Genomic DNA, 23,625 nt, shown 5'->3' with positions numbered 1-23,625 from the left:
GGCGCGAGGGTATGATCGGACGGCTAACGTTGGGAGCTAGGGTTAGACGAAACCCCGCAGGGTTTAGAGGGATTTTGAGCTGGTCAATGGGGTTTCGAAGGCTTTGACTGAGCATAACTAATTTAAAAAAGATCGAAAAAATATGAAACCTTCGCCGTTCGTCGTTTTATAAGACAAACTAACGAGGGAAAAATACTAAACTTGGTCTATGGTCATTTTCATGAAAAAACCCTAGCTGGCACGATCGAGGTCAAATGAGCACCATTAATTTTAAAAAATCAAAAAATATAAAACCTGCGCACAATGTTGTCTTATGTGACATGTTACCAACCAAAAATCATAAACTTGGTCTATGGTCATTTTCATGAGAAAACCTTCACACATATGAGCTATCATGTACATGATTTCATAGAGTTCAAGGAGAGAAGGTAGGGTTACCTTCTGTTTTTGAAAAATAAAAAAATTAAAAAATCACCAAAGCTTTATTTCAAAGTGAATAAGAAGGATCTGAAGTTAGTTTTCCATTTTCATATTTCAAACATGTTTTTAATAGTTTTTATATTAAAGCATATGTTTTCAAAAGAAAATGTAAAAATATGAAGATTAATTCAAAAAATATTGAGACTTCGAATCTACACTATGGAAAGTGAATATGTGTTAATAAAAAAATTGGCTCATTTAGAGTAGGTCCAAAAAACTTGATTACAAATGGGCTGTTTACCCTAGCCTGGGAGCTCATTTGGAGCACATTTCTCAAATTCAAATTTATTTGACCTCCTCTAAATCACTTCAAATTTTGCACACATGATCTCCTACACAAACATAGATAGTTTGCCAAGGTTTTACTTGTTTTTTGCATTTTCTTGAATTTATATTGTCCAGGTTTGCCAAGGTTTACATGATCTCATGTGGAGCATGCATTTGATTTCCTACACAACATGTGTGATCATTGCAGCACCTAAAATCATAGTTCACAACATCTAAACATAACTAACCATAGATTCAGGACAGATAAATATACCACAGGCAAATTTAAGGACAAACAAATATAGATAGCAACCAGATTACTAGCATCAATATAGCCAACCATAACCAAATTCATGAAAACTAAATTCAGTTCAACAAACCATAACCAATGAGATTCAGTTCAACAAACCAAAAGTAACCCAACAGATAAACTTAAAGATTCAGTTCACAACATCACATCACTGATCACATCACGCCGGAGTCAGGGCCTTCGCGAGGGCGGCATGCTGCCCCCTGATCATGTAGTCCTTCCCGCGAATCGCTACATCCTCCGCATGAGATAGAAGGTGATTGAAATATTCTGTCTAATTGCACCAACTGGTCCAGACATGTATGCTGCAAAACAAAGTTGTAACCAAACTACTAAATTGTTGCTTGCTAGAATAGAAGTATGTACCTGTCGTGCCTTCTTCCCAAGTTTATTCAAATATGCAGAAAATATTCTTGTAGACATGCATTCACCAAAGGAAACAAGGTAATCTCGTGTCCTAAGAGTCAGCTCTTTCATCAGAGCAACACCCTTAAGTAGTTGCTCCAATTCGTCCAAGAAACCTGTTTGTTTGAAGAGTGAAAATGTGTTGTTTGTATAGTAGTACAGAAGACACTTTCATGAAAGACAAAATGAATGCTAAGTGCTGAATTAGCCCAAAAGGTGCAAGGCAACAAACAATGGCTAAACGCTAAAGAATCAATGACCACAGCTTGTGCTGGTGTTATAAATAAGGATCCAGCATACAACTCTTCAGATTGTCTGAATTTTTATGTGTTGGGGAACACATCAACTATGGGACTTTCAGGTTTGAATTACTGACCATTTTACTTGCTCTATATCTTCCACATTAGTCAAGGGGTATGTGCGTGAATTGAAATTTTCATACCACGCTTGCTGTGTTTACATTAGTTTAATGTTTTATGTAGATTGTAGAAGATAAAAAATCTATATTAACAAGAGCTTGTTCTACAGGGAAATATGTAATGTATTCTGAGACTGATTGAACATCATTAGTAGAGCACTAATTTGTTCAGCTGTACGTTGAGGTCAATGTGTTAAATAATGTCATTCCATTGAGAGGGAGGGGGGGGGGTCAAGCCAACCTATGGTCTAAGCACTAATCTATAGAATACAAAAACTGTCCCTATTAAATATAGAACAAAAAGGCTGAAAAGGATGTGAGTGGATGACAATGACCTCCAGGCTTCTCACCATTGTACATAATTTAAAGGGAAAATGGGTGTATCTATGAACCGCAGGTGGCGAAAGGCGAGTTTACTTGCTTATCATTTGGTGGGTGGATCTTTAACTACGAAAGCAAAAGGCATGACTCGGAGAATTCCATATTAGTTTTGCAGAACAAGTATTGACTTTGAACCAACAACTGGAAAGGGGAAAGCAACAGTGACATACCTGAAACAATCGAGCTATCTAGTCCAAGCTCATCAATGGTCCTGAGAAGAGAAAATCAACGAACACTCAGGATATGCACACTCCAAACCAGAATTGAAGCAACAGGGGGTCACAAGATTACAAAATTAAAACGCACCTAAGATGGAGCTTTTTGATGATGGCGAGCTCGTTGATTTCTGACGCCTTGGTAGCGCCGCAGCTCACCGCCTTCTCTCCGGCCTACACAGGTCCAACACCCAAGCAAATTCAGCACGGAATGGAGCTACCGAAAGACCAGAATTTTCACGGAGCGGGCAGTACCAGGAGGAGGTTGTTGGTGGTCTTCCCCATGGCGGAGAGGACGACGATGGGCGTCTCCTCAGGGAAGCTCAGGATGAGGTCGGCCACCTCCCGCATCCACGCGGCCGACGCCAGCGACGAGCCGCCGAACTTCATCACGACGGTGAACCCCGCCGCTGCCCCGGCTCCATCCGCCGCCCCGCCCTTATTGATAGTGGCCGCCGCTGCGGCTGCCCCGCTCTGGCAGCGGAGCACCAGCCCCCTCCGCGCAAAGCATTGCCCACCCGGCCTAGCGATGGCGCACAGCGAGGCCCTCTCCCTCCCGAGCTTGGAGACGGCCGCCGGAGAGTCCCGCGCGACCGCCGCGAGACGCAGCGCGGTCGCCATGGAGATGTCCGGATCTCTTGGCTCGGGGCCGGACGCAGAAACTCGTGGACGCCGCGGTTCGGGCGGTCCGGGGACGAGCTGCTGCGCGGCGGCGAGACGGGGTGGACGGGCCCGGCGGCGTCGATCTGCTGGCGCGTGAGCTCCGTGGAAGTGGCCGGCGGCGGAGGACGCGGTCGGGGACGACGGCGGGGATGGGAGGCGGGAGGCGGGTGGCGAGGGCCCCGACGGCGGGGGTGGGAGGCGACGGCGGGGCGGGGGTGGGAGGGCGAAACCCTAGCCGCTTGTCGCGCACGGGGGAGGGGGGGAGAGAGAGAGAGGCTAGCCGCGGCGCAAAGCTTCGCGGAGTGATGAGGAGAGGAAGAGAACCCTGCGGCTGCGGGCGGCCGGGGGTTTGGGGTGGCAGCCGCAGGTAATTACTTCGCAAAGCCGGGGTGCGTTTTTGGAAATTGGGTGCTTTTTCTCTGGGAGGGACTATAATTCAAATTCAAATTCAAATGAATCGCATAATTATGATGTAAAAAAGTACTCCCTCTGTCAGCTCGCAAAAACGTCTCATATTTATGGGACGGAGGGGGCACTTATCAAACACGTAACGATGTCTACATGTTTATCACGAAGAATATTGATGAGACGAGCGCCATCAACAAACGATAGCGAGAGAAAGTAGGGTTTCACCTTTTAGGATGGACACTTCACACGGTGGGAGATGAGGATAGCCAATAGATTGAAATTTCATACACTTGTACAAAATATCTATTTTAGTTGCACATAAACTTCTTAATGTTGAATTCTAGATATCTTTGTCAAATAGTTTTTGCTAGATCCATGTGTTATAAAAGCACTCTACCTGCGTTGATATTTAGTGACATCACTAGAAACTACACATATAAAAGCACATTACTAGGACACCAAGAAATGGAGTTGTACTGAAGCTCATTGTAACAAACTATTTTTTAACAACCCAATAGTGATTCAATTTAGCACTAAAATATATTTGTAAGATAAGTAGGTGAACTATTTGGTCAAATTTGTAATCTAATATAAGAGGATTTAATTTTTTTAATGATATTGGTTATACCAAAGAATGATGTCTATGTAATATTATCAAATAATGTGGTGATAAAAAAACATACATTAGTATATATTTGAGTATGATTTGGTAAAATGGTTTGATATAAATAGAAAATCTAATATGTTGGGGTGAAACTCATTTTACATAGCATCTTCTTTCTCTTCTCTCTTTCAATTGGTCACCCTTTCTTAGACACACGAACCAGGTTTTGTAGCATCCTCGAGCTTTGAGGTTGTGGCAGGTCATCATGCAATGTCACCGTTGCGGCAGCAGGTGGTGTTGGGGGTTCACTCTGTTGTGTCCAAGCTCATCAAAGGTCCTGAGAAGAGAAAACCAACGAACATTCAGGATATGCACACTCCAAACCAGACTTGAAGCAACAGGGGGTCGCAAGATTAAAAAATTAAGACGCACCTAAGGTGGAGCTCCTTGATGACGGCGAGCTCGTTGATTTCGGACGCCTTGGGGGCGCTGCAGCTCACCGCCTTCTCACCGGCCTACACGGTCCACCAACCAAGGGATTTCAGCACGGAAAGAAGCTACCGAATTGTCGCCGGAGCGGGAAATGGTAGAGCAGTAGTACCAGGAGGAGGTTGTTGGTGGTCTTGCCCATGGAGGAGAGGACGACGACGGGCATCTCCTCAGGGAAGCTGAGGATGAGGTCGGCCACCTTCTGCGTCCGCGCGGCGGACGACATGGACGACCCGCCGAACTTCATCACGACGGTGAACCCCGCCGCGTGTTGGGGATCGTAGCAAAATTTTAAAATTTTCCTATGCTCACCAAGATCCATCTATGGAGTATACTAGCAACGAGGGAAAAGGAGTGCATCTACATACCCTTGTAGATTGCGAGCGGAAGCGTTCCAATGAACGTGGTTGATGGAGTCGTACTCGCCGTGATTCAAATCATCGATGACCGAGTGCCGAACGGACGGCACCTCCGCGTTCAACACACGTACGGTGCAGCGACGTCTCCTCCTTCTTGATCCAGCAAGGGGGAAGGAGAGGTTGATGGAGATCCAGCAGCACGACGGCGTGGTGGTGGATGTAGCGGGATCTCGGCAGGGCTTCGCCGAGCTTCTGTGAGAGGGAGAGGTGTAGCAGGGGAGGAGGGAGGCGCCCAAGGCTGTAATATTGCTGCCCTCCCTCCCCCCTTTATATAGGACCCCTGGGAGGGGGGGGGGGGTTGCCGGCCAAGACCCATCTAGAGGGGGGGGGGCGGCGGCCAAGGGGGGTAACTTACCCCCCAAGTCAAGTGGGGCGCCCCCCCACCCTAGGGTTTCCAACCCTAGGCGCAGGGGGGAGGCCCATGGGGGGCGCCCCAGCCCACTAAGGGCTGGTTCCCTTCCCACTTCAGCCCATGGGGCCCTCCGGGATAGATGGCCCCACCCGGTGGACCCCCGGGACCCTTCCTGTGGTCCCGGTACAATACCGATAACCCCCGAAACTTTCCCGGTGGCCAAAACTGGACTTCCTATATATAATTCTTCACCTCGGGACCATTCCGGAACTCCTCGTGACGTTCGGGATCTCATCCGGGACTCCGAACAACTTTCGGGTTTCCGCATACTCATATCTCTACAACCCTAGCGTCACCGAACCTTAAGTGTGTAGACCCTACGGGTTCGGGAGACATGCAGACATGACCGAGATGCCTCTCCGGTCAATAACCAACAGCGGGATCTGGATACCCATGTTGGCTCCCACATGTTCCACGATGATCTCATCGGATGAACCACGATGTCGAGGATTCAATCAATCCCGTATGCAATTCCCTTTGTCAATCGGTATGTTACTTGCCCGAGATTCGATCGTCGGTATCCCAATACCTTGTTCAATCTCGTTACCGGCAAGTCTCTTTACTCGTACCGCAATGCATGATCCCGTGACTAACTCCTTAGTCACATTGAGCTCATTATGATGATGCATTACCGAGTGGGCCCAGAGATACCTCTCCGTCATACGGAGTGACAAATCCCAGTCTCGATCCGTGCCAACCCAACAGACACCTTCAGAGATACCCGTAGTGTACCTTTATAGTCACCCAGTTACGTTGTGATGTTTGGCACACCCAAAGCACTCCTACGGCACCCGGGAGTTGCACGATCTCATGGTCTAAGGAAAAGATACTTGACATTGGAAAAGCTCTAGCAAACGAAACTACACGATCTTTTATGCTATGCTTAGGATTGGGTCTTGTCCATCACATCATTCTCCTAATGATGTGATCCCGTTATCAATGACATCCAATGTCCATAGTCAGGAAACCATGACTATCTGTTGATCAACGAGCTAGTCAACTAGAGGCTTACTAGGGACACGTTGTGGTCTATGTATTCACACATGTATTACGATTTCCGGATAACACAATTATAGCATGAACAATAGACAATTACCATGAACAAAGAAATATAATAATAACCATTTATTATTGCCTCTAGGGCATATTTCCAACACCGCGGCCGCGGCCCCATCTGCCTTCGCGCCCTTCCTGAGAGTGGCCGCCGCCGTGGCCGCCCCGCTCTGGCAACGGAGCACCAGTCCCCTCCGCGCACAGCATTGCGCCCCCGGCTTGGCGGCCATGCACAGCGAGGCCCTCTCCCTCCCGAGCCTGGAGACGACCGCCGAAGAGTCCCGCGCGACCTCCGGATCTCTTGGCTCGGGATCCCTCCTCTCCTCTGGCCCTCCCTTCTCTTCCTGGCCTCGCCGGAGAAGAGGAGTGGTGGCGAGGAGAGGAGTTGCGGTGATGTACGGACGGGGGGTGGAAGCGCGGTGGGGATGAAGCGAGGGAGGGTCTATATAGCGGGAGGGGAAACGGACAGCGGGGAGCTGGTTTGCGCGGGAAACGGACAGCGGGGATGACCGCGACGCGTGGGAGGGGGCCAAGTTTTTGACGAGGGAGGGGGCCAAGTTTTTTGATGAGGGAGGTGTAACACCCCTATGTAATGGTGCCACGGTAATCCAACATGATGATGCTAAGCTAGTTTGTTTTTGCAATGCTAATCATATTGGATAAATCTCTCCTTTCAAATTCTTCTTTGAATTCAAATTCAAACCACAAGTGAAATTTTAAGTTGCTCAAAACCTGCTAGAAAAATGTTCACCATCTGTCAAAAATTCCACAACAAATTAATGTTATGGGAAACAACATCACTCTTTTGCAAAGATGAGCAGTAGCAATTTAATCAGTGTCATTTCAGCATTTTTGGGTGCTATTTTAATTTTGGAAAATGCAAATCAATTCAACTTGCTCCTAAAATAATTGTGCCACTGTCTAAACTTGTGTTGGATTTATTGGGCCTAGTCCCATATTTTTCGTACACTATTTGGGTACCCATTTAATTCCATCTCTCCCTCTGCTATCATAATAAAAGAAAAACATAGAAAATAGAAAAGGCCAGAGGCCACTTAACTGTTTTGGGCCGAGCCCAGCCGGCCCAACCTCTGTTCTCCTACCTGCTCCCCTCCCCCCGTGTCGACGCCGCCGTGGACAGAGCCGCGCCGCGCCGCCCGCAGCTCGCCACCGCGACGGGGCAGGTGAGCTGAGGGGATAAGCACGCTCCCTCCCTCTCCCCTAGTCCTCCTCGCCGCACTCCTCCCTTCGCTCCTCCCTCTCCAGCGAATTCGCTCGCTTCTCTCTCTCTGTCCCGAGAGCTCTCGCCTCCACTTGTCGTCGCCCTCGCGTCCATCGTCGTCCCCGCGCTGCACCACGGTGTCCGTCGCCTCCGTCGCGCTTGTCCACGTCACCTACGGCAAGCAGCTGCGGGTGGGGAGCCCCGCTAGTGGCGAATCGGGCCGCCCCCTTCTGCTACTGCCACCGGCGACCGGCGTCGTCTCCGGCGAACCCGCTGCACTCCTAAACCTCCAAGGTCCACCGTGAGCCGCACCATAAGCAGCTGCGTCAAACCCCTCTCTTTCCCCTCTCTCCCCGCGCTCGTAGACGTCGTTCTTCTTCATGGCCAAACCGCCGCCGTGCGAGCTCGTCGCCGGCGTGGCTCCAGTGAGCCAGCGGTCGAGCGAGCGTGTCCATAAGCTTCCCCGTGTTACGTAGATCTTCACTAGCTAGTTCTTTTGCTTCCGCACGAGCTATAGCCCCGAATTCGATCACGGTCGAGCTCCAGCCGCCGCAGAATCGGTCACCGCAGTCACCACCATCCACCTCCGGCCTCGCAATCACTTCAATTGGATGCGGCACTCGCTGCTCATTCGAACACGCCCGAAAACAGCCGTTTTGGTGCACTCTAGCGGAATTCCGCAGCTCGCTGGCGTGCTCCACCGCAGGACGAGCTCGCCGGAGCGTTTCCGGCCGGCCGCCTATGTGGTAGGGCGTGGGGCCCTCTCTAAGCCACTGACATGTGGGCCCTGGCGCTTAATTAGGTTAATTAGGTTTTTAAAAATAAACTAATCACTAAACAGACGGTAACAACTGGGGCCCACACCCCTAATTAGTTCTGTTAGATTAGTTTAACCCTCTATTATGCTCAGAGAGGCTGACAGGTGGGCCCCACCTGTCAGTTTGACCCAGTCAGCTGGTCAGCCGACGGTTGACGCCATGCTGACACAATATATCTTTTTCTGTAATTTAAATAAATCCAGAATTTCATAAAATAGTTTAAATCTTTAGAAATTCATATCTTTTAAACCGTAGCTCGGATCGAAAAACTTTCTATATGAAAGTTGATCGGAAAAACGAGATGAACCCAATTGTGCCATTGGTTTCCGTGTCCGGACCCTCGACGGAGGTGAACACACAACTTTTAGCCTGTTTCCGGTAGATGAATAGTGCATACATACCGGTTAATAATTCCAACTTAAATCCTAAAATAACTAATATGACTTAGACATGCTTTTAGGCAACCCTGCACTGCATCTTAGCATAGCATGCTCTGTGTTGCATATGTCTGCTGAGTATTTGTCTGTTTCCTCCCCCTCTTCTCTCTCGGTAGAGCCCGGTACCGACGCAGCTCCGGGTGATTGGCTACACTACTAACGACCAGACCTTTGCCGCAGAGCTTCCAGGCAAGCAACCCCCCCCTTGACGCATGCCTATATCGCCTATTCTTTCTCCCTCATGCTTGCATTAGAATATGCTGCTGCTACTGTTTATCCTATTCTGATGCATAGCCTATTTTTGTAACTGTTATTGATACCTACCTGTATTCCAAACTGCTTAGTATAGGCTGGATGGAAAACATCTGTGACCCCTTCATTGTTGTAGTTGCCCCGCTTAGTGTCTGTGTCCCGATCAATATGATCGATAAATTGGATTCTGCACATCACCTCACACCCCCCTAACTTGCTCGACTCCACAGAGTTAATATCGAGTGATGAGGGTGATACCTCCGAACTCACTTCCGATGTTGTCTCTGTAAAATAGCTAGTCAGTCGTGGGTTACCGAGGGCGATTCCTCTTTCCCACCTCCGACAAAGCTTCTGTTGTGCCCCCGCAAGTGTGAACGCCGCCGAGGGTGATTCCTCCGGTCTCACATAAATGGGATTATCGAGCGGGAATCCATCGAGGGTGATGCCTCGGATTCCTCCTTGATGTGGTAAACACACGGATGCCTTGTACATTACTGTTAATACTGATTAAATTGGATAAAGTCAGGTCGGCCCTGAGGGGTACCCGCGCGAGCATAAGATGCGAGAGATGTGGAGTCGGGTTGACCTGGAGGGTACCCGCGAGATAAATACGAGGCGTGGCCGGGCAATCTTAGCCCTTGCCGCAAGTCCTCGAGACGGGGCGACGGGGTCACATCGATCGTGAGTCTCTGCTCGTTACCGCGTGCTCCCAATTCACTAACGATTTGGATATTTGATCCGAGTGGGCCTCTGGCCCGATAGCACTAACCATCACGTGGGAATAAATATGGGTACTCTGCGTCGTGGTATCCGCCTATCTTTCTAGACGTCAGCGACTGAGCGGCGCGCGCCCTGTTGGACTGGGCACACCCGCGCTTGTATTAAGGGGGTTAGGTCTGCTCGCGGCCACGTTCGCAACGTGCAGTAGTTCCCGGGGCAAAGGCCCAAGACCCCTGGGTGCATAGGTTAGTCCAGCGTGCTGACCTCTCTATTGAGTTTAGGTTGGGCTGCGGCGTGTTGTTTAGCCGAGGCCGGGCAGGACCCAGAAAGAGTGTCCGGCCGGAGTTAAGCGACCGTGGTGGGTAAGTTGGTGCACCCCTACAGGGAAGAAAATATCTATCGATAGCCGGATCCTCGGTAACGGACGCTCGGAGTTGTATCTAGGTCGATACAACTAGAATTGGTTACTTGTGATGAGATATGAGAATAAGGCTCTGGGATCACTTTCTCGCAAGGAGTCGAGGAAGGATATCTGGCCGAGGTTGATAACACTACTACTGCTTTATATTATACTAATCTGCACTCTTCTAATGTTGCAAGACCGATGAAGATGCTAGTCTTCGATAGGACTAGGCCTTCTCTCTATTCTAGCATTTCTACAGTCTAGTCCACTGATACAACCTTCCTTTGATAATGTTGCATACTTAGAATAGATCTGATGTAAGTCTTGCTGAGTACTTTGGATGAGTACTCACGGTTGCTTTGCTTCCCTTTTCTCCCTACCCGCTTGGCATAACCAGACGACGGAGCCCCGGAGCCCACTGCCCCTGTTGACTAGGGTGGTTACTACTAGGGTTTTTACATCTGTGCACCTGGTTCCTTAGCTCTACTCATTCATCCCCACGCTCTTAACTTTTGCTCAGTTTTCCCCACTCCCTTGCCCGAAATCCTCAGAAGAGGTCAGAACGGACGTCGTCGTCGGGTCAGTGCTTTGACCGTTAACTCTGATGAGTGGGGTCGCGTTGGGCGGTGTAGCTGTTCGACCGTTGGGCCGTGGTTTCGTTGGTCCGTGGTTTCGTTGGGCCGTCCCTTGCATTAAACGCCTGCGCGCGCTGCCACGACAGAAGCCTGCTATGCATGCACCCAACAAGCCTGCCTGCATGCGTCGATGCGCGCCGCCACGATGCGCCGACCGAGCTTGCATGCACTGATGCGTGCCGCCACGATGCACAGATCGAGCCGCTTTCGTGCACGCTAGCCGCCACGGATGCAGCGACAGTCGCTGCCGCTGGTTCCTCTCTTCTCGCACGCTTGTCTCCTCGATTTAGAGCATTTTTTACGATCAGTTCCAGCCTTTTCGATCCACTCGCATCTGCACCCGTTTTGCTACGACAAATGAATTGAACAAATATGTTGTGGCTGCATGCACTAGCTAGGTGGCTACATATTTGTGGCTTGTGTAAAAAAAGAAGGGTTCGTTGTGGCTGCATGCACTAGGTGGTTACTAACAAAGCGAGCTGTCTAAGAAAACAATCAACAAATATGTAGATAGGGCCAACAAGCCCATAGCATGATCACATAGTTGAAACTAGGAAGAACTTCATAATAGAATAGATAGAAAACTTAATAATAGAACTTGATAAAAGGGCCAACAAGCCTATAGCATCTCCAACATAGTTCAATTACAACTTGACAAAACATAGACTAAAAAAAGAAAAATAGATAGAGGGTTTAGAACCCTAGACGCCGCCTTCTCCACCTCGCTCCTCCTCTGGGCGCCCTTCACTGCTCCTCCGGGGCGTTGTCGATGGGGTACGGAAGAGTGTGCATGTGCGACGCGGTGGGGAAGATGTTGGTGTACTCCGTGAACATGTTGTGGGTGGTGAAAGTGATGAACTCGCAACCACACCAAAACACCCGGCCGAGGAGGTAGAAGGCGTCGAATGTGTTCGTGAAGTGGGCAAGGAGAGCAACCACCACCCCGTTTTGGATGACCTCCTCGACACGGAACATCCTTGGAGATCCCCGCGGGAGGTGGTGGTAGCCGGACGCGAGGAAGAACTCGGTGAAGTTCCTTGCGGTCCTCCACCTTGATATCGCCCACACATGTAGTGTGCGCTCAACGTACACGCCAGGAGGGTAGAGCCTCTCCGGCACAGTGGGTGGGAAGTGGTAGGTTGGTCCGGTGTACTGCATGGCTGAGGATGTGCTAGAAGAAGGAGAAGTGGTCGAAGAGCAAGAAGGGCAGATGGCAGAGAGGATGGGAGATGGATGAGGGATGGCAAAGGCAGATGGTGGCTTAAATATCCGTAGTGCTACGTGTTATTTGGCCGTGGCAATAACGGGGTCAAATGTGTTCAAACCCACCGCAGCATCGGGAGTGTACACACGTGGGAAACGATGGTTTGAAAAAGAAGAAGAAAAGAAGCTAATTGCACGCGTGGGAATCCGTGGTCATATATATTATATGAACGAAAAGAGACAATTTTTGAATAGTTTGTGGCCATTTTGCATGATAAAAATAAATTTGGCCCTTAAAATTTTGGTCATTTTGCATTTGTATAGAACAAAAAGAAAAGAGCCAGCGCATTCACAAAAAACAGAGCAAACGATGCAAAAATACAGAGCCAGCATGTTCACAAAAAACAGAGCAAACGATGCAAAAAAACGACGCAATTCGACGGCCCAACCAGAGCTTGGTTTCCTTTTGGGCCCAATAACGCAGCCAGCCCACCTAATTCCTTCTAAAAGACCAGATCTGAGGGCTGTCGCTTGGCGCGAGGGTATGATCGGACGGCTAACGTTGGGAGCTAGGGTTAGACGAAACCCCGCAGGGTTTAGAGGGATTTTGAGCTGGTCAATGGGGTTTCGAAGGCTTTGACTGAGCATAACTAATTTAAAAAAGATCGAAAAAATATGAAACCTTCGCCGTTCGTCGTTTTATAAGACAAACTAACGAGGGAAAAATACTAAACTTGGTCTATGGTCATTTTCATGAAAAAACCCTAGCTGGCACGATCGAGGTCAAATGAGCACCATTAATTTAAAAAAAATCAAAAAATATAAAACCTGCGCACAATGTTGTCTTATGTGACATGTTACCAACCAAAAATCATAAACTTGGTCTATGGTCATTTTCATGAGAAAACCTTCACACATATGAGCTATCATGTACATGATTTCATAGAGTTCAAGGAGAGAAGGTAGGGTTACCTTCTGTTTTTGAAAAATAAAAAAATTAAAAAATCACCAAAGCTTTATTTCAAAGTGAATAAGAAGGATCTGAAGTTAGTTTTCCATTTTCATATTTCAAACATGTTTTTAATAGTTTTTATATTAAAGCATATGTTTTCAAAAGAAAATGTAAAAATATGAAGATTAATTCAAAAAATATTGAGACTTCGAATCTACACTATGGAAAGTGAATATGTGTTAATAAAAAAATTGGCTCATTTAGAGTTGGTCCAAAAAAACTTGATTACAAATGGGCTGTTTACCCTAGCCTGGGAGCTCATTTGGAGCACATTTCTCAAATTCAAATTTATTTGACCTCCTCTAAATCACTTCAAATTTTGCACACATTATCTCCTACACAAACATAGATAGTTTGCCAAGGTTTTACTTGTTTTTTGCATTTTCTTGAATTTATATTGTCCAGGTTTGCCAAGGTTTACATGATCTCATGTGGAGCATGCATTTGATTTCCTACACAACATGTGTGATCATTGCAGCACCTAAAATCATAGTTCACAACATCTAAACATAACTAACCATAGATTCAGGACAGACAAATATACCACAGGCAAATTTAAGGACAAACAAATATAGATAGCAACCAGATTACTAGCATCAATATAGCCAACCATAACCAAATTCATGAAAACTAAATTCGGTTCAACAAACCATAACCAACGAGATTCAGTTCAACAAACCAAAAGTAACCCAACAGATAAACTTAAAGATTCAGTTCACAGCATCACATCACTGATCACATCACGCCTGAGTCAGGGCCTTCGCGAGGGCGGCATGCTGCCCCCTGATCATGTAGTCCTTCCCGCGAATCGCTACATCCTCCGCATGAGACAGAAGGTGATTGAAGCGTCCATCCCTTGGCTTTGGCTTGGTGGTGCAGTAGGGGCAGTGCCACTTCTTGGTCTTGCGGCTGTAGAAGGAAGCAACTCCCTTGGCCTTGATCTTCACCACCTCCTTGGCTGTGAAGGATGCGACGTTGCCCTTGTACACTTCTTCTCCAGAATCATACTGCACACATGAATGAGTTACATAATACATTATAGATTAATGGATACACTATGTCAAGGGAACTAAATGAACAATCTAAATTTCAAGTAGGCTTACCTCATATTCTTCATCATCACTTTCCTCTGGATCATACGGGTCGTACTGGGCCAGCTTCCTCTTTCTACCCCCCAACCATCCTCCTCCTGAACATACAATTACATCCATCACTAGTAAATACGGAAGCCAATTGAAAATTTAGATATGCACACATGACACATTGATCATAGGGCTAATATACTCCCAATATACTATGATCATTGTTTTGCATTTTCCATTGTCGTGCACACAAATTGAACAACAGAGCTAATATAACTACATATTGTGGACAAATTTATATATTAATGAATCAAGGGTTACTTTTGGTTATGACATTCAAATTTATATTGTGATTCATATGGTAGGATTGTGATTCTAAACATAACTAACTTCTTAATCAATGGATTCCATTTGGGCATATGACATTCAAAACCCCAATCTGAGTAGTATTCAAAAATAAATCTAATAGGGACCCAATCTAAGGCAACGAATCTGAGTAGCATTAAAAACCCCAATCTGTGAGCACTAAAAACAAATCTAATAAGCATGCATCTATTCACAATATCTAGCATTTTTGCAACGAATTTATCCAAATCTAAAAACAAATCTATAAACCCCAATCATTGCAGCACCTAAAATCAGTTCACAACATCTAGCATTTTTGCAACGAATTTATCCAACAAACCCTAGTCCGAAAACCCCCATCCCCCCAACCCATACAAAAACCCCGGCCCATCCGTCAAACCAACTACTCTAACCATCTGAACTACCGTATGAATCACAATCTAACCAATGCAACTAGGGAGCAACTAACTCTACAAGCTAAGCAAGTGCAAATACCTGCTGCTCCACGGTACGCGGCGCATCGGGGGTATCGGGATGGACTGCGTCGCTCGACGTCGTCACCTTCTGCAGCGATGAGGCGGAGCCCTCCACATCCGCAGCGGTTGCGAGTTTCCCCGCACCGCCGTGGACTGCAAGTTCAGTTTAAACTTTAAACCATCATCCAGCATAATATTAAGGAAGACTTGAAAATATCCAATAGAGCTATGGTTATCTTGGTAGAAGCACGATAAAAGATGCGACCGCGGGCGATTCATGAAGCTAGTACAAGGTGAAAACACACCCCACATTGTTCAACAGCACTAGGGATAATTTCTGACCAAAAAGAATCAAACTGATTGAGCTGGCATCACACTGTTCATCGCCGCTAGGGTTACGTCTCCAGAATTACCCCCAAATGTGTTGAGCATCCATTACCCTAATACCGTCAAAATTAAGCACGACGCAACAACCCCCAAGCACGGGATCTCCGGGTAGAAACTACCAATCAATCGATTTCGCTGGGTCGGGAGCTGACAGTTTATGGCGGGGGCGGGGGGAGCAGACAAAGAGAACTAAGACAAACTAAGACTCTAATCCATCAGCCCCTCGTGATAATAGTCTAGCTTCGAGCCAGAGAGACCTACCTAGGAGAGATACCTTGTCACCGTCGCCGCTGCCGCCGCCGTGATCGCGCCGATGTGCCGGGGAGACGACGAGAGAAAGCCAGCCTGAAGGTGACGCCATTGGGACAGTGTTGTGTGGGTTGACCAAAAAAGCCAAGACGAGATTGGTTCAAGGGAAGGCCCAATTCAGGCCTCCTGTTTAGTCTTTACATCCTCATATTTATTTTTCTTTTAAAAAATCCTCAGTTTTGATTCTAAAAAAAACATCCTGAATTTTCTAAATTTAGAGGCCTTTTTCTATATACATGTAGTTCAAATTTGAATTGTACCCACTAAATAGCTCGAAATTCATTTAGTGGCTAGATAATAGAAAATTGATTAAGAAAAATGCAAATTTGCACATGGAAGATGTAATGGTGTATGTTGAATGTACAAAAAATATTTAAGTTCAAATAGTGAAGCAACTGTCAATTCTCCTTCAAACCTAACACGTTCCCTTTTCATTCTTCATTGGAGATGCTTGAATTTCTAAGGAATGTATGTCACAAATTTTGTGAAACTTTGTCAAATTTTACCCACCAACTTTTGAGATTATATCAAGCCAACATGCCGAGTTTCATATTTTTTAGACCTCGGTTACATTTTAAAAAACAGAAACAATTAACATCCAAGTTATTGTTTGAGTTTTCCCACCCAAATGATTGCTTTTTCCAAATATTTCTTAGGACAAGATCCAAAAGTATACTTAATAACTTAATATTATCTTTTAACCACTTAGCGTGCCTTTTTTCATGTACCTGTAGTTCAAATTTGAATTGCATCTATTAAATAGCCAAAAAAATCATTACACGCGTTAAAGTAGTAAATGAACTTTGAAAAATGCTAATAGTAACACGAAAGATGTAATCATGTATGTTGAATATAAAAAAATCCTTTCAAAACTATGATCTATTTCCGTGATATGCTTGAGTTTGTAAGCAATGTACACTTCACAAAAATTTGTCCAAATTTCTCAATTTTTAACCACATCCCATTGAGCTCACATCATGGTATCCTGCCAAATTTCATATTCGCCAGAACTTGTTTACATTTAAATTTTTTAATACGAATAAACTCTAAGTTATTGTTGAATTATCCCACCCAAAATGTTCAAAAAAATATTTTATTTGTATAAGACCTACAAATATACCCAATAACCTAAACATTTATTTTCAACCAATTAGTGGCCTTTTTTCATAGACTTGTAGTTCAATTTGAAATATATCGAATGTCGATAAATCAATGTAGTGCCTTAAAATAGCACATGAACACTGAAAAATGCCATATTTTGACATGGAAGATGTACTGGTGTGTGTTGAATGTGGAATTTTTTGGATCCTTCTGGGTCAGTAATCTTTGGACCTGCTTCACATGATTTCTTAATGTGCCATTTCAAAAGTATGAGATCCAAATTATTACATAAACATAAGTAAAATGAAGGCATATTATTATGTAATGTAGGCCATTTTGGTATCTCTTTAGCTACTAGCTCTTCCAACTCCACGGTCAGAATTGGGCCAAACGGCCTAACTACGCGGAGTTGAGAAGGAGAAGTTGGTTTCCCACATAGTGTAAAAATATTGGTTCGATCTATCATTAACTCCATACTACCACGAATTGTTCCCCTAGCAAACAAAGCCATAAGCTTAGCAAGTCGAATGATCGCCGGCTCCGGTCTTTCTACGAAGAAGCTCGTTATTGGTTATCAGCTAAGGAGTTGGGGACCTTTTGACCTAGGAGTGAAACCCAACAGGACTGTGTTATCTTCCATGTAGAACAATCATGGATAATTTCAGATGATTATTTTGGTATTTCCAAAAATGATAAGGTTTACTAAATAGTAGAAAAGAAAGGAACAAAAAAGGAAAGGGACAATTCCATTTTTCCCTAACTTGGACCCACTCTCATCTTTACCCCTAAAAAATCATGTGCTCAACTTTGCCCCTCTTCCATCAAGTGCGCTTATGGAAATACCCGTCTGTGCCATTTCCGTTCGGTCAAAGGCCTTTGACCATCTACGGGACGTTCTCTGGACAGTTTTACCCTAGCTGCGTATGTCACTCACATATGGGACCATTTCATACCTATGGATTTTTTTTACAAAAACTCTCTCTCGTCTCTCTTTTGTTTCACTTACATGTGAGGCCAACTAAAAAAGAAAAAAGGGGAAAACGAAACGAAGGGTTTGGGCCGAATTTTGCCGACGGCGACCAAATCCTTTGGCGAAGGCACGCCGGGAAGCCGCAGGGAGGCCGACCGATGGCATCATGCAATAGCCTTGGTTGTCCCGCATCCAGCGATGGTGGCTTTGGACTAAATGGTCGCTGGCGTGAATGGCAGCGACCAATCCCATGCCGGCTGTGGGCGGCGAAGTCGGAGAGCCGGCTATCGTGCGAGATGAAGAGGGGTAAAATGGTGCGATAGCTTAAGGAGCTCAACTGGAGCACGATGGCACACCGTTGGGCCTCTGGAAATACCGGAGTGAGGAAATCGATGGCGACGGACATGGAAGGGCTTGGAGCTCACAAGGAAGACGACCCTAGTTTATGGTCTTGTAGTGGACGATATCAATGTGGCACCTCAGGATCCTCAAAGCGCGGCGGGTATTAGCTGGTGTGCTTCAACGACATCAAAATTAACAGCGGCAGTCCGAGGGTGAAGGTGGGGAAGATGACATTGTGACACCCTGTCATGGCTTTCTCTGCTTAAATTTTCCGGCTCAGAGGTTGTCAACATCTCCGCAAAGCTTCCTAGCAAGGTTGTGGCAGTTGGGGTTACCGCTGGACGTGTGCCTGCCTGACGACGGCGACCGGACGCTCTTGGGTGTTCTTGCGGGAGAGGGTGAGAGAGATAATGAGGGTGATATAGAGAGAGATGGAGAGGGGAGGAGAAGGAGAGTGCGGAGATGTGTGTGGAGCTCGCGGTGGCAGCAGCGCAGGGTTGGGGCGTCAGGTTCGCCGAAGTTGAACTAGTGTTGTGTGGTAGGGAGAGAGAGAGTTTTTCCTTCTATTTCTTTATTTCTTTTTTATTGTTAGGCCCACATGTAAGTGAAAGAAAGAGATTTTTCATGAAGGTGGGTGTCGGTGTCAAAACCGGTGGATCTCGGGTAGGGGGTCCCGAACTGTGCGTCTAGGATCGATGGTAACACGAGATGGGGGACACGATGTTTACCCAGGTTCGGGCCCTCTCTATGGAGGTAATACCCTACTTTCTGCTTGATTGATCTTGATGAATATGAGTATTACAAGAGTTGATCTACCACGAGATCGTAATGGCTAAACCCTAGAAGTCTAGCCTATGAGTATATGGTAATGAATCTGTCCTATCCGGACTATGCTCTCTGGTTTATATAGACACCGGAGAGATCTAGGGTTACATGAGGTCGGTTACATAAGAGGGAATCTTCATAATCGGCCGCCTAGCTTGCCTTCCACGCCAAGTAGAGTCCAATCCGGACACGGGTATAGTCTTCGGTCTTCGTGTCTTCACAGCCCATCAGTCCGGCCCATGGATTATAGGCCGGATGCCCGAGGACCCCTTAGTCCAGGACCCCCTCAGTAGCCCCTTAACCTGGCTTCAATGACAAGGAGTGCGACGTGTAGATTGTCTTCGGCATTGCAAGGTGGGTTCCCCTTCTTCCGAACTCCAATATAGTCTTCGGAGATGATGATTGTATCCGGACCTGCGTATATAATTGCAGAAAATATAATACTCCATGAGTCCAATCTGCAGACAATTGTTTATGACACTGTATCACGCCTGCCCGGTTATTATTTCCAATTGTCGGCTAACCCATCGCCCCACGTCTCGGGAAGCGGTTTTACTGGCACGTCTTGTCAAAGCAGAGATCGTGTCCCCTCGTTCACGGGACTTTCAATAATATTGGTATGGGTATCCCAACCGTCCCCTGGTAGAACTCTTTTGAGGATAGGTTAGTTTAACGACCCAGGAGGGGACGGTCGACATTCTGGGCCTTTATATAGGGACCTGGACTTGTCCTTTTCCTCCGCGCTTGCTTCTTCCTCAACCCCAGCCACCTCAAGTTCTAGCCCTCGAGCCCTAATTTACACCAGCCCCAATCATGTCCGGGTCCAGCCGTTCAGGCCGGTGGGTGGCCTCTTCCGTCACGGAGGAGGATATTGCGAAGCTCCGCATAGCGAGGTACCTGACCCCATAAATCCTTCATCGGCTTCCTGCCGAGGGGCATATTATTCCCATCCCCAAATCCGGCGAGAGGGTAGTATTTGTGTCCCACTTCCTCCATGGGTTAGGGTTCGCGCTTAACCCCTTCGTCCGGGGGCTCATGTTCTACTGTGGGCTAGATTTCCACGATCTGGCCCCAGACTCCGTTCTCATCATCTCGACATTTATCGTCACGTGTGAGGCCTTCCTCCGGACTCCTCCGCACTTTGCTTTGTGGCTCAAGACTTTCGATGTGAGGCCGCGGGTGATAGAGGGGGAGCAGGCAGAGTGCGATAGCGTTGTAATAAACAAGCTGGCCAGCGCGGTTTGGTTTGAAGGATCCTTCGTCGAGTCTTCCGAACTATGGCAGCAGAGGTGGTTTTATGTCAACGAGCCACGGGGCTCCAAGTGGGCGGCTACGCCTGCGTTTCGACCCGGCCCTCCGACCCAGCTTGCTTCATGGATTAACAAGGGGTTGGACTAGGAATCCGCTAATGAGGTACAGACTCTGCAAGGTCGCCTCTGAAGCCTTACCGAGAAGGGCATCGATCTTGTGAACGTCATTCAGGTAATGCTGGTCCGCCGAATCCTGCCGTGTCAACGGCGGCCTCTCCGCATGTGGAAGTTCAGTCCAGAAGGGCGGCGGACTCTTCAGCACTTCTTCGGTACTACACACGAAGGAATGTGGAAGTTATATTTCGGGGAGCGAGAGCAATGGCCGGACACCACCGAAGACGTCGGCCTCGACTGCAATCATCCGGATACTCCGGTAAGTATTCGATCCCCGCATACCCTTCATTCAAGCATCTCTTGACAAGACACTAAACAACCTGCCCTTATACAGGACTGGATAAAGAAAGCGGTGTTAATCTAGTGTCCGGCACCCCTTCCCGAAGACCCTGCATCTTCCCTACTGACGTGGATGTTGATCCCAACTCCATACCCGTTGTCTACACAGGGAGGCGAGAGCGGGGAGCCCAAAGGAGATGTCTGCCACGGCAAAAAGCGGGCTGCTTCTGGAGGCCAGGAGGGGAAACCTTCCAAGAAAGGAAAAATGCCATCGTCGGTCAGTTTGGACCGGGCAAGCGATGTTGATGTAGAGCTTGATGATGAGGACGAACCTCTGGCCAGGCCGTAAGTGAAGCGGGGTACTTCAACCATACCTCATGAAAGGATCGAGAAGAGGTGTCTAGAGGGGGGGGGGGGGTGAATAGACTCTAATCAAGAAAAGTTGCAGTTTTTAATTTCTCTTAAGTTGAGGTGGAGTTTTGGCACAAGTTTAAATATTCACAATACATATCAAGCAAGCATGCAAGCATACAAGAGTATATGAGCAGCGGAAAGTAAAGCATGCAAGTTGCAAGAATGTAAAGAGAAGGGATTGGAGTGTGCAAACGCAATTTGGAGACATGGAGATTTTTTATCCGTGGTTCCGATAGGTGGTGCTATCGTACATCCACGTTGATGGAGACTTCAACCCACGAAGGGTAACGGTTGCACGAGTCCACGGAGGGCTCCACCCATGAAGGGTCCATGAAGAAGCAACCTTGTCTATCCCACCATGGCCGTCGCCCACGAAGGACTTGCCTCACTAGGGTAGATCTTCACGAAGTAGGCGATCTCCTTGCCCTTACAAACTCCTTGGTTCAACTCCACAATCTTGTCGGAGGCTCCCAAGTGACACCTAGCCAATCTAGGAGACACCACTCTCTAAGAAGTAACAAATGGTGTGTTGATGATGAACTCATTGCTCTTGTGCTTCAAATGATAGTCTCCCCAACACTCAACTCTCTCTCATAGGATTGGATTTGGTAGAAAGAAGATTTGAGTGGAAAGCAACTTGGGGAAGGCTAGAGATCAAGATTTATGTGGTTGGAATGGAATATCTTTACCTCAACACAAGTGTAGGTGGTTCTCTCTCAGAAAATATGTATTGGAAGTGTAGGCATGTTCTGATGGCTCTCTCCAGGAATGAAGAGTGGGTGGAGTGGTATATATAGCCTCCACACAAAATCTAACCGTTACACACAAATCACCAAACTCGGTGGGACCGATTCAAAGAACTCGGTCAGACCGATTTGGTTCATAATGTGACCGTTAGGTGTTTCGGTGGGACCGACTGGATCAACTCGGTGGGATCGATGTGCTAGGGTTAGGGTAAATCCAAAACTCGGTTTGACCGATTACACAAACTCGGTGGGACCGATTTGGGTACTAAGTGAAACAGAATGTTGGCCAAGCAAACTCGGTGGGGCCGGTTGCAATTCTCGGTGGGACCGAAATTATTGCGACAGACAACAGAGAGTTTGCATGCCCATCTCGGTGAGACCGAGATCCCATCGGTGAGACCGAACTGATTAGGGTTTCTGGCAGTGGCTATGTCAAGATAACTCGGTGGCGCCGGATAGAAAGAATCGGTGGGTCCGAGTTTGACTTTTAGGTTTGGGACATATATGGATATGAGAAAGTGGTTGAGGGCTTTGGAGTATATCACTAAGCACTTTGAGCAAGCAAGCCATTAAGCAACATCTCATCCCCTCTTAATAGTATTGGCTTTCCTATGGACTCAATGTGATCTTGGACCACTAAAATAGAAATGTAGGGTCCTGAGCTTTGAGCTTGAGCCAATCCTTCGTCCTCAGCATCTTGAAGGGGTTCCACATCCTCTAGTGCATGCCACTCCATTTTTGAACTCATCTGAAACATACTAGATAGAAGCATTAGTCCAACAAGAGATATGTTGACATTAATTACCAAAACCACCCAGGGAGCACTTGTGCTTTCACCTCATTCCTTTCTTATTACTGAAAGAACCCTCCGGCATATGTGCATCCTCGCAGGTTAACGCCTGGTGTTTCTCAATCGTCCTCCTCCTCGGCGGACCTTCTTCCAGAGATGATGGAGAGTGACACGCCTTCTCCGGTCTCCTCGCCCAATAGGGCGGATGATCTTGAGGTGTCGTCCCGGAGGGCTCCTCCCGACCGGCGAGTAGCGCGGGAAACGAGGAAGGAGCTACCCGAAGGTGGTGCCTCTGTCACTCGTGGTTCGAGGGTCAAGGATGACGACCCCGAACTGTCTAGTTTACAGCCGGAGACAATGCTGGAGGCAGGTAAGCGGATTCCTTCAAAGGAATGTCGTGCTCCGGCAGCGGTGTCCGAAGACCCAGAAGTGCCGGAGATGCTGACGGACATGCTGTGACAAGCGTCCGTTTCAGAGGAGCACCGTGCCTTAATGGATATGGTTGTCGAAAAGGTTGTATCTGCGAAGAGCGGGTTGAACGAGGCATTTATGAGCCTTCTGAGAGGTTTTGAGGTTTGTGATGTAATGTTGCCAATTGACAGAATGCACCTGTTGTGTATGCAGTAGCCCCTGAGACTCGGATCGCCTTCCAAAGGTAGTGATCGGAGGATCGAAAAAGATATTTTCAAGTACTAACCTTGGTTGAATTTGGAATGCAGGCTGTCTCCCCTCCTGCCGCTGCCCGAAATTCGGGGGTAATCGAACTGCAGCTAAAGCTGGATATTGCAGAGGATGACATTGCTTTGATCAACAGGCGTCTTGACGACTCGCAAGGTATATATTTCGAGCATTCCTTACACCAATGTGCTCATAATGTAAGCTTGACTCTGAAGAGAGTTTGACATAAAA

At 47.2% G+C, this 23,625-nt stretch overlaps 2 protein-coding genes across 2 annotated transcripts; both read right to left on the bottom strand.

Moving 5' to 3' along the window:
* Positions 1 to 1,288: 1,288 nt before the first annotated feature.
* Positions 1,289 to 3,277, bottom strand: LOC109777696 (aspartokinase 1, chloroplastic-like). The gene is made up of 4 exons (XM_045228787.2): positions 2,732 to 3,277; positions 2,568 to 2,650; positions 2,432 to 2,472; positions 1,289 to 1,578 (listed from the first exon to the last, which is right to left on the bottom strand). Exons 1-4 carry the CDS (start codon positions 3,095 to 3,097, stop codon positions 1,289 to 1,291), a joined length of 780 nt encoding a protein of 259 aa, XP_045084722.1. The 5' UTR covers positions 3,098 to 3,277.
* Positions 3,278 to 13,794: 10,517 nt separating this feature from the next.
* LOC120964160 (uncharacterized) lies at positions 13,795 to 14,952 on the bottom strand. The gene is made up of 2 exons (XM_040388584.2): positions 14,330 to 14,952; positions 13,795 to 14,233 (listed from the first exon to the last, which is right to left on the bottom strand). The coding sequence occupies exons 1-2, from the start codon at positions 14,435 to 14,437 to the stop codon at positions 13,967 to 13,969; spliced, it is 375 nt and encodes a 124-aa protein (XP_040244518.1). The 5' UTR covers positions 14,438 to 14,952; the 3' UTR covers positions 13,795 to 13,966.
* Between the last annotated feature and the right edge of the window lie 8,673 nt (positions 14,953 to 23,625).

This window comes from Aegilops tauschii, chromosome 5 (genome assembly GCF_002575655.3).
Source record: "Aegilops tauschii subsp. strangulata cultivar AL8/78 chromosome 5, Aet v6.0, whole genome shotgun sequence".
NCBI lineage: Eukaryota > Viridiplantae > Streptophyta > Magnoliopsida > Poales > Poaceae > Aegilops > Aegilops tauschii.
This window is presented reverse-complemented; position numbering and strand designations above follow the sequence as displayed.